Source organism: Gavialis gangeticus, unplaced genomic scaffold, assembly GCF_001723915.1.
Source record: "Gavialis gangeticus isolate Ggan-Ray unplaced genomic scaffold, GavGan_comp1, whole genome shotgun sequence".
Taxonomy (NCBI): Eukaryota; Metazoa; Chordata; order Crocodylia; family Gavialidae; genus Gavialis; species Gavialis gangeticus.
In genome coordinates this window covers 15,142,875-15,154,386 of record NW_017728992.1, presented here as the reverse complement: position 1 = coordinate 15,154,386, position 11,512 = coordinate 15,142,875, and the positions used below count along the sequence as shown (strand labels likewise).

Here is an 11,512-nt window from a genome sequence, read left to right as displayed (position 1 = left end):
TTGAGGATCGCTCCCTTGAGGAGCAACCACTCTTCTTGAATTCCCCTCTCCCTGGGGTCCTGGTCCCTTAGGGCCTGACTGACAAGCCTTCTGAGCTTGTCAAAGTCAGCTTTTCTGAAGTCAAGGACTTCCATGTTGCTGACTGACTTGCCAGCTTTACGGTGGATGGTGAAGGTGATCAGCTCATGGTCACTGTCACCCAGCTTCCCATCAATTACTAGGTCGCCGATTAGGTCATCCCCAGTAGCCAGTACCAAGTTGAGCAGCGCTTTGCCTCTCATTGGCCCATAGACTTCTTGAGTCAGGTAGAGGTCATCCACACACAAGAGGAAGCTTTGCGACTGCTCAGGTTTTGCTGAGTGATCCTCTCACAAGATGTCCGGGTAATTGAAGTCACCCATGACAACCATGGTCCTGGAGCATGTGGCCTCAGCCAGTTCCCAGGCGAACTCTTGGTCAAGCTCTTGACTTTGGGTGGGATGTTTGTAGTAGACTCCCACTATTGTGTCCCCTGTGCCGTGTTTCCCATGGATTTTAACCCAGAGGGTTTCCAGTCATCCACCCTGGTTGCCAACATCAGTCTGCAGGGACGCATAGCTTTCCTTAACATAGAGAGATGCACCCCTGCTCCTTTTATCTACACGATCCCTCCTGTACAGGGTATAGCCATCTATACCCGTGGTCCAGTCATGGGTGGAGTTCCACCAGGTCTCCGTTATCCCTATGACATCATAATTATTTGCATTGAGCAGGAGGACGAGCTCCTCCTGCTTATTCCCCAAGCTCCTGGCATTTGTGTACAGGCAGGCAAGTGTCCCCTTGGGGGCTCTTGCCTTGCCCACAGATTGTACCAGGGCTGGGGCAGGGGTGGGTTCCCTTAAGTGCCTTGGCCTGCTGGCTTTGCAAAGGTTGCTCAGCGGGCCAGCAGTGGCAGTAGTCTCCCCGTCCCTCAACCGGCTCAGTTTAAAGCCCAGTGGAGCAGGTCTGCCAGTCTGGCTGAGAAGAGTCTCCTCCCCAGGGGAGAGAGGTGGAGGCCATCTCTTCCCAGCAGCTTGCTGCTTCTCTCGCCAAAGAGCGGGTTGTGGTCATGGAAGCCAAAGCCTTCCTGATGACACCAGTGCTACAGTCCTTGGTTGACTACATGGATCCTCCTCTCCCTCCTCAGCCCATAGCCCAAGACTGGGAGGATCGATGAGAACACCACTTGTGCCCCCAGCCCCTTTAGCCCTGCTCCCAAATCCCTGTAGCTCCTCATGACCCAGCTGGGAGCACTCTGAGCCATGACATTGGTGCCCACATGAATAAGGAGCATAGAATAGTGGTCTGTGGGCTGGAGGACCTTAGGGATCCTCTCCACAATGTCCCTGATGCGGGACCCCGGGAAGCAGCAGACTTCCCTGGCTAAGAGGTTGGGGCAGCAGATTTCCCCCTCAGTCCCCATCAGGATGGAGTCTCCCACAACAAACACCTTACATTTTGTCTTGGGGAGAGCGGGAGCAGTAGCTGCAGTTAAGCCTGTGTAGCCTGCGGGAGCTGGCAACTCAGCAGGCTCTGCTGCAGCAGTAAGAGGTGCATATCTGTTGCTAAGCTCCAGTGGGGCAGGGGCCTTGGTACGGCGGGCCTTAAGGCCCTTGACCACCTTGGTCCATGCCCCTTACTGGACAGAGTGGGAGGTCCCAGAGTCCTCCTTTGTCTTGGAGGAAGACTGTGGTGTACCCTCTGGTTCCCGGGGGAGAAGGACCTGGCAGTAGGAGTCTATCTCCTGCTCACAGTCCCTGATGGCATGCAGTCTCTGGACTGTGGCCTGGAGCTCCTCCAGCTGGCGTGCCAGAGACCCCAAAAGGGAGCAGACCGCACAAGGAGAGGTGGCCATGCTCCCAGGCCCCAGCGCCTGAAACAGGGACAGGCAGCCCCTGCAGCTGAGAGCCAGGGGCTCCATCTGCGTGGAGCCCGGAACCCTGGGATCCGTCTGGGTGGCCGTCTCTGAGATGCCGGGGGGGGGCTGGAGAGCCCGAGGGGACCCTTGGGGTGCGGCGTGTGCCCATCCATGTCATACCTCTGGTAGGCTGGCTACGGCTGAGACGGTCTACCCTGGGGGGTTCGCAGGCAGGGTCTCGGGCGCTCCCGTGCACCCCCCTGCGCGTACTCCACGCTAACTCATGCACCAGCAAACAAGATTGGATCAATTATGGCTAGAAATGTGAAAGCCTGGGGAAAAAAACAGGTTTTTTTCATAGTTTCATAGTAGGTAGGGTCGGAGGGGACCTGAGCAGATCAAGAAGTCCGACCCCCTGCCATGGGCAGGAAAGGTGATTGTCAAGTCTTGTCTTAAAAACCCTCAGGGTAGGAGTGAGCACCACTTCCCTTGGAAGTTGGTTCCAGATCCTAGCCATCCTGACTGTGAAGTAGTGCTGCCTGATATCTAGCCTGAATCTATTCTCGGTCAACTTAGGCCATTATTCCTCATTACTCCCGGTAGTGCTCAGGGGAACAGGGACTCTCTTATAGCCTGCTAGTCCCCTTTGGACAGTTTGTAGACAGCCACCACATCGCCTGTCAACCTTCTCTTGTGGAGGCTGAACAGGTTTCCAAGGACATCTTTGGTTTTTTTCAAAAAAATTGGAGAAATTGAAAATTTGGGGGAAAATTAAAAAAACCTCTTATAAAATATTTTCTTTTAGAATGATGAATAAAATGTTTAAGACAAGGTATTCATATATTGCTACCCTTCACTCCCCAAAAATGTTTTCTAATAACTATGTACAGGCAACCCCTGCTTAGCATTCTTAATTGGTTCTTGAAAAAACGAGCATTAAGCAAAATGACTGTTAAGCAAAACTGATAGTATTTGATGACCCAAGATGGTGACCACAAGTGTTTTTAATGACCCAGGATCGCGACCAAGAGCATTATAATGAAACTTACTGAGCACTAAGCGAAATCAGGTATCAATTTAAAATGAGCGTTATAGCGAAATGGCGCTAAGCAAAAAAGCATTAAGTGGGGGTTGCTTGTAATAGGAAGACTTTTATATAAGACTACCTACAGTATCAGATCATTACAATTCCTGTACACCAAAGACAAGGAGTACAGTACAACTCTCATATGCAAGAACAAGATGCATTTCTACCCCCAGGGAGCACTGCCATTTTCACAAGAGAAGGAAGAAGGATTCAGTGTTTTTTTTGCTTGCGGACTTCCTCTATTGTTGACTTTGATCTAGAGATTGGTGGATCTGCTCCTGTCCTTCTGACTAGACCTCAAAGGACTGGGAGTGGACACTGGCAGCAGCATCCATTCATTCCTGTGGAGATCAGAAACTTTTAGAAGCTTTTTGCCCTGCTTGCTCAAAAGCCTCAGGAGAGGACACGGAGCAAGTCTAAATGTTTTGGAGTTGGAAGGAACCTGCCTCCTCCTGGCCCTGTGACCTTGAGATCCACAGAAGTATAGGAGCTGAAAGAAAGTATACTTCTTTATTGAAAGGTAAGAGTTCAAATTTCTCCAACTCCAGTATATTAAACTATATTTTAGCTGTATTAGTATATTTTCATAACCTATGTAATTCATAATTGAACTCCTATTAGCTGATGTTTTGTGACAAATCACCCAACCTTAGTAGTGAGGTGAGGCCTGTAGGGCAGGGAAGTTGTTCACAGTTAACTCTGAGGAGGCCTCTCCTCCATCCATTATTAAATTTGTACATGCTGTAGCTTAGAGTTTATATACGCAGGCTAGCCACTAAATTACATTTTTCTGTTTTCTCCCTCAGCAACATGGTGTGAGCAACTTCTAGCATATGGAAACATTTCCACACTGCAAGTTATTCTGAAAAAAAAGTGATTTGCAAATACCATCAAATGAAATATACATTTCCAAATGCTACTAGGATAACCAGACACATCCTTGTATGTAAGAAGTGTCCTGCAGACATTAAAAAATCCTTCATGGGTGTAAGTGAGGAGGAGGTAGATCATGATGTTGAAAGTGCAAGTAGCTCTTTCCAACATTCTCAATCCAGAAGCCCTCCTACAACCGGTTCTTCTATAAAATCAGTATCACAAAGGGTTTCCCAATCAATATCCTCAAGTAAACAAATATTGCAACCAGCTGTATACAAAAGACTTTCAATAGCTTAATTTGTAGACAAGATGACACCTGAAGATCAGTAAAAAATTGTCCAAGCTCTTGCAAAAGCAATATATTCTTCTGGGACGCCATCATCAAGAACTGAAAATGCATACTAGCAGGAAGCTTTTAAATTACTAAGACCATCATACCATTTGCCTAACAGACATCCTTTGAGCAAGCCTCTTTTAGAGTCAGAATATGAACATGTAATGCAATCTGTGCAAGGAAAAATCAGCGAAGCACTGTGTCTTGCAGTACTTACAGATGGATGGACAAATGTGTGGGGAGAAGGAATCATAAACTTTGTGATAACACCTCAACCAGTTTTTTACAGAAGCATTGAAACAGGAGAGAACAGGCAGAGTATATCAGTAGTAAAATATATGAAGTCCTACAGAAAATTGTGAGTGGTAAAGTATTTGCTTTGCTGACTGACAATGCAAGTAACATGAAAGCAGCATGGGAGATCATAATGGATAAATATCCACATATTATTGCAATAGGATGTGCATACCATGGGCTTCTTAATGACCTCATGAAGTTGGACACTGCAAAAGATGTATAGAAGAGCAAAAGAAGTTATAAAACATGTAAAAGCTATTCATATTGTAGCTGCAGTCTTTAAGAAGAAGGAGGAAGAAAAGAATGCAAAGAATAAAATAGTGACACAAACTCTGTAGTAAAACTAGATGGGGTGGAGTGGTGATCTCATTTAAAAGTTTACTAAAAAACAAGGAAGCTCTTCAAGAAACAGTAATAATTGAGGATCTTAAAGTACCCAGAAATGTAAGGATCGCTGTACTTGATGAGGATGTCTTCTGGGTTCAGCTGCAAAACTCCCTGAAGATTCTAAAGCCAATTTCTTCAGCAGTTACTGCATCTGAATCAGACAGTGCATTTTTGTCAGACCTTCCTTACCAAATGGCCTAGATAAAATCAGCTGTTTTTGAAATCTATGTGTATCTCCATTTCAAATATAGAAGAAAGAAAAGTGAAAGACTTCATTAACAGATGGGAAGAATGCTGTTGCCAAACATAGATTTCATAGACATTAGGGCTGGAAGGGACCTCAGAAGATCATCTAGTCCAGTCCCCTGCCCCAGGGGCAGGAATTCAGCTGGAGTCAGAGGTTCCCAGCAAGATAAACATCCAAATGTCTCTTAAAGGCATCCAGAGTAGGGGCTTCCACCACTTCTGCAGGCAGGCTGCTCCAGGCCTTTGAGGCTCGGACAGTAAAGAAGTACTTCCTTATGTCCAGCCTGAAATGGTCTTCGAGGAGTTTGTGACAGTTTGACCTTTTCATCCCTTGGATGTTGCCCCAGGTCCTGATGTGTACATCCCTTATATACTTATAGGCAGCCACCAGGTCCCCCCTGAACCTGTGCTTTTTCAGGCTGGAGAGTCCCATGGCTCTCAGCCTCTCATCATAAGGCCTGTTTTCCTGCCCTCTGATCATATGTGTGGCTCTCCTATGGACTTTCTCAAGCTTCTCCACATCCTTTTTAAATTATGGAGCCCAGAATTGGATGCAGTACTCCAACTGTGGCCTCACCAAGGCCGAATACAGTGGGAGGATGACCTCCTGGAATTTGCTTGAGAAGCATCTGTGGATGCAAGGTAGAGTTTTGCTTACTTTACCAGCTGTGGCATTGCATTGGTGGCTCATATTCATCTTGTGGTCAGTCATGACCCCAAGTCCTTTTCAGCCGTGGTGCTAGCAAGCGTAACACTGCCAAGCCTATAAGCGTGCTGCAGGGTTTTTTTCCCCAAGGTGGAGTAGCTTGCATTTTTCAGTGTTCATGCTGCTGCAAATCTCTTGAATCCAAGATTCAAAGACAGAAATCTTAGTGATAATGGGGCTTATACTGCATTTGACTGAATTACAAAACAAGTGACACACTTAGGACTTGATGTTGGAAAGATACTTTCAAATGTTGCAGAATAGAGAACATCTTCAGGTATTTGGTCCAGAAATGCAGTCCAGCACTTGGCCAAGCATATCCGTCCTGTAACATGGTGGCAAGGTACACACAGTTGCATAACACATCTGCTGCTCCTCTTGCTTGTCACCTGCTTCAGATTCCTCTATCTTCTGCAACGTGTGAAAGAAACTGGTCTATGTTTGGAAATACTCACAGCAAATCAAGAAATAACATAATGTGTATGAGTAGAGAAGCTTGTCTCAATCTGGGCAAACCTTCAGTTTTCAGAAGACCATGAAGATTATAAAAAAGAAGGATCAGAAGAAGCAGAAATTGCTGATAGTGATGGTTCAGAAAATGAGGCTGATTAGACAAAGTTTCATGTAGCAAAATTTGTATTCAATGAGTCTTGGGGGTTTTTTCCCCTTTTTTGTCAGCTCTTTTTCTAAAAATTAGTGTTTTTTGTATCTGCTTGACACTGTGGAGGAGCCTAAGTCCAGAATACATAGTAACTTTCTTCGTTTTACTGTAATGTTGATGGTTTCTCCTATGTTCAACTTTAATTTTTGCCTGTATCTCATAAACTGGCAAAAACTAAGAGATGCTAGATTTCTTACAGTTCTGCATCCTGTAGCCCCATTTGTAACAAAAATTAAAAACATTTTAAAGCAAATTTAATTAGTAAATTTGAAATTATTGTCTGAATAAACTATACTTTTAAATTTAATAAATATACCAAACATGATAATTTTATAAAAAAAACAAGTTAAAGTAGGAAAGTGAATTTAGATCTGTAAAGGGTGCTAAGAACATAAGTATTGCATATTCAATTTTTCCCAAAATTTCCATTTTTTCCAGGAAAAAATGTTTTTTTTTCCATGGCTTCAACATTTCCAGAAATAGTACATCTCTAATACAGGCTCTGGCTTTTTGAATGTCTGACCCTAGCCAATGAGGGACTCACCTGACCAGAAGAGGGCTCAGGCTTGAGCTATAAAATACCATTTTTAAAGCATTAGATCTTTATCCCAGTTGTACTAGTTTGAGTAAGAAATTAAAAGGCCCATCAACAGGTATTCTTTAGGGCATACATTTATTTCTACTGTGTTAGAAAGACATTTACCTTCATGAGATGAAATCAAAAAAAAAAAAGAGAGAACATGCTTTCCCTTTCTTTGAACCACCAATACAGAGCACTTCTGAAGGGAGGATGCTGGACTAGATTGACCTTCCTCCTCTCCCTCCCTCCCCCCGCCATAAAAATTCCCATGTTAGGAGAACAGAACTCAAATTCATGAGAAGGGAAGAGGGGAAGGGTCACTGCACTAAACTAGCATTTTTTCATGCCACTCTTCCTCTTGACCTCATTTTTGCTAGAGATAGGGTCAGTGCAAAGGGCAGCAGTTTCACAGATCTGAGTTCGTTATATTGCTTGTTTTGCTGAATTACTGTAAAATACAAGCCCTGTGGATCCTGAGAAAAAAATTGAAAGGAGGGAGGGAGGGAGAGTAAGAGAAAGAACACAAAAGAGGAAGAGCCATTTCTGGCTAACTTGAAATGCAGCCAAAAGGAGGCTTAATAAAACTTGGCTCAAAACCCCATGCTACAGCAAAGTTCTCAGAATCATCCCTGCTATTGATCTTTGACTGTAAAACCATACCTGATGTTTCTGGAGTTTGCCTGGATGAGATGGATATAGGACTGCACTTGTGTGGTGCAGTTCTTTCAAAGGGCAGTAAAAATGCAAACTCAGCTCCATGACCAATTTTGTTTTATTAACAACTAAGCAGAGTATATAGGCAATTTGTGTGTTTTGTAACTTCAGATGTTTCTTTAAATGGATTTGGTGAACAGAATTCTAGCACTGCTGACCTTTCCAGCACATACTAAATCAAGTGGTAAAATTTTGTCCTCCTATGCACTTTTCGGAGCAAGAGGTATGATGCATTGACATTTGAAAACAGGTATTAAATAAAGACACTTTGGTGAGAACATGTTACTCGACAAGTTAGTAACAGCAGTATACTCAACAAAGAGCAGACCTTGAGAGAAATATTCCAAGCTCCTTGACTCCTGGTTTTCAAACATCCTAGCTTGCCCAACTCATCATCAGAAGCAAACTCACCACTACCCAACAGACATCCAGTGGAACTCAGCCTTGGCTCAGCAAAACATGCTTAACCTGTCAACACATCTCCACTGCTACTACAATCCACACCCTCCAAAACAAACCAAATCATAATTCATGGTTTCTACACATACCTTTCACAAAATACGATATATCTGATACAGTGCACAAGATGCTCTCATGGCAACTACGTGGATGAGACTAGACAGCAACTAGACACCAGAGTAAAGTGTCACAGAAAAAATATAAAAATATAATACGCTTCATTAGAAGCACATTTCTTAGAGAACAACCATTCCCTCCCTGACCTCACTCTGATTGTACTAAAGGGAAATCTGCCTACCACCATTAAATGGCAAGCCTGAGAACAAATATTCATGGGCTGGCTGGACATTAAGGGTGAAGTTGCACATTACACTAAGACCATACTAAGAGCACTTAAAATGTGAGCATCTGCACATTAAAGCTCGTTAACTTGTGCTAAGTGCCCTCTGAGCATCACAAAGTTATGCCACTTCAGGTAAGGGTTAACTCTGGGCTTTGCTACCTTGCTTGTGAAAGAGTAACTTCATTCTGTTCCACAAAGATAAATAGAGCAATTTGCAGCCCTCCAGCATCCCAGGATGCACTGTTCCCATCCCCATACCCCCAGTTTTCCAAGTGTATTTTACTTTGTTGTGCTGGCTTTCACTTCTCAGACTTAATGAAGAATGTCTTGCATCAGAAAGCTTGTTTGACTCTATCCCAACTGTGCAGTTGGTCCCATAAAAGTTATCACACTAAAAGTTCTTGCCTTGTACACATTTTATGTAACTCCAAGGCCCTAACTTGTGGCTTAATTTCAAAGAAAGAGAGAGAGAGTCCCAAAGTTAATACCAGCCCTCTACCACGATCTGGAAGTGCACTGCAAAAAATGTGTTGCATTCATTGGCTGACTTCCTTCTGACAGCTCATTTGCTCCTATTTCTTCCATTTCCGTGAACATTTGTACAGGTAAACCTTTCAGTCCATATTGATTACAAGAGATGTCACGAACATTCACAAGGATGGTGGCCTGTGGCTGTTTTCACACAGGGAGCATTTGTGCCACTGAGGCGAACATTCTAGGGTCTGGAAGTTATCCAATCACAGGACAGAACATTACAGTGTAATTCAGAAGACCAATTACACACTGTGTACAAAGAATTAAAAATAGCTAGTGTGCAAAGGAATATCCAAAGAACAGTTTACGAGCAGTCCACGACTTGAAACACATTCACCCAAACTTCTAGATAATTCTGACTTGGCACACTAAAAATTCACAAGTAGAGAGGAAAAAGAAAAAAAGAGGTCAGTTAATCAAATATATTCTTTGCTCTTAGTTTGCCCAACTCCACTTAAACATAGCAGCATATCTGGCTCTCGTTTTCCCTATGTAACCTTTGCACATATCCATATATAAAATAGATAGATATCACTCTTCAAATTAGTCATTTAGTAGTGAAGAATGAGAAGTTGAGGTTGTTAGGGGTTAATACAAGAAAGGTTATTCACTATGTTTCTCTTGTAGGTAACTATGACTTTACTAGCCAATTGCCTGTTAAGAATGACTGGAGGGTGGGGTGCGAGAGGGAGCTGGGATGGAGTGCCGCCACCTAATACACCTTGCTGCCGCTGTTCTGCCTCTTGCAGGGAGCGGGGTGGGGGAACCGAGGCCAGCCTCAGCTCCCCCATCTCCTGTCCAATCTTTGGTACAGCTGCAGAATCATGGTGGTGCTCCCCCACGCTTGGAGCACTCTGATTGGCTGTTTCCATCAGCCAGTCAGAGTGCGAATAAAGCGTTACAGACAGACAGATAGACAGACAGGTAAACTTAGCCTTTTATAATATTAGAAAAATGTCTTTGTATCCAAATAGAAAAAAAAGAGAAACTAGAATATTAAAATGAATATTCTTTGCAGGACAGGATGAAGAGAAAGCAACTTCAAAAGCAGATAGTAGTAAGTAGAAAGTAGATAGTAATCAGTGCGTCAAAAGTTGAAAGATGGAAGGCAATAAAATGCCCAGTTTGATTTTTGTTTGTTTGTTTGTTTCTTTGCTTGACCCAGATTAACCTAAGTTTTAGCAGTCCTGAAGCAAACTTTTCATTAAACAGTTGGAGGGCCTTCTGAATCAGATTGCCTGAAGGCTACTGAGAAAATCCTTAGGTAAATTGTGATGCTTAAAAACATATTTTAGAGGTAAAAGCAACAATATGATAAAAGTATTTTGTGGAGCCCTTCTACTTAGAATCATGTTTTATCTTTGATGTTACCTATAAAATCAGGCAGTGGGACAGCTGAAAAGCCAACTCAGCTGTTTGAGCAGGAAGAAAGATGAATTATAAACAAGGCTTGACTTGCTTGTTTCTGCTTGCAAAATAATATCTACATAAATATTTGCCTTTCTACTTCATGGACACAGTTCTTCCCTCAAGTACGGGTGTTACTTCTATTGGAGTAGCAATCTACTCTGGTGTGGAATGTCTTTTACAGTTAAGTAGATAGACAAGCTAGATTGCACTCAGAGTGAAGCTGGACAATGAAGAAAATGCTGCACTCTCAGTTTGCACCAAAAATATTCCCGTCATATATTTGTGTGTCATATACAGTATGACAATCATAACTTCTGTGTTTCAAAAAATAAAGGGTTTAACAAATAAATATGAGGCCACCCATGTGAAACATTTCCATGTATAAACATCTGTCTAAATAATGGAAAATGTAGAGGTCGGGGACCTTTTTGCATTAAATCATTTCTTTTCCCCTGTCAGATACTGCAATGAACATTTGCTATGCCCTCCACACGTATTCTGGACAGGCTGGGGTCCATGGGAACGCTGCACTGCCCAGTGTGGTGGAGGGATTCAGGCTCGTCGCAGGACTTGCGAGAATGGCCCTGACTGCCCTGGCTGTAATGTGGTGAGTCACTTCTGGGATGTCTTGTCAGCAAACACTCACAAAAATGGTGATTTGTGACCGTGAGTGTATATCTACATTGTTTGAGTCTATTTATTATTTGCATTACTGAAGTAACTAAGAGCCCAAGTAGAGGACTAGGTGGAAACACAAGAAAACTGATATATTGATTAGCAGATCAGCAGTGGCCTCAGTGTACCCAGAGCTAACCAACACCAAAAATTTTGCAGACAAGGTTCTTTGGGAATTTTGCAGTCATTTCAGAATTTTGCAAGCATTTCAGTAATGTGTGCAAAAAAGAGTTTTAAGGTGAGCCTGAAAGCAATCTGTGAAATGGCTTTGTAGGTGTTTATAGGGAGCAACCTCAGGGGGAGGGGCAGCATGGGACATGGCATGAA

The 11,512-nt window shown here is 43.4% G+C and overlaps 1 protein-coding gene across 1 annotated transcript in view; it reads left to right on the top strand.

The window, feature by feature from the left end:
* SEMA5A (semaphorin 5A) overlaps positions 1-11,512 on the top strand; it is a 510,735-nt gene that overhangs the window by 356,154 nt on the left and 143,069 nt on the right. The window contains exon 14 of the mRNA XM_019521077.1: positions 10,970-11,117. Within this exon, the coding sequence (XP_019376622.1) occupies positions 10,970-11,117 (148 nt within the window). The remainder of the gene's footprint in view (positions 1-10,969; positions 11,118-11,512) is intronic.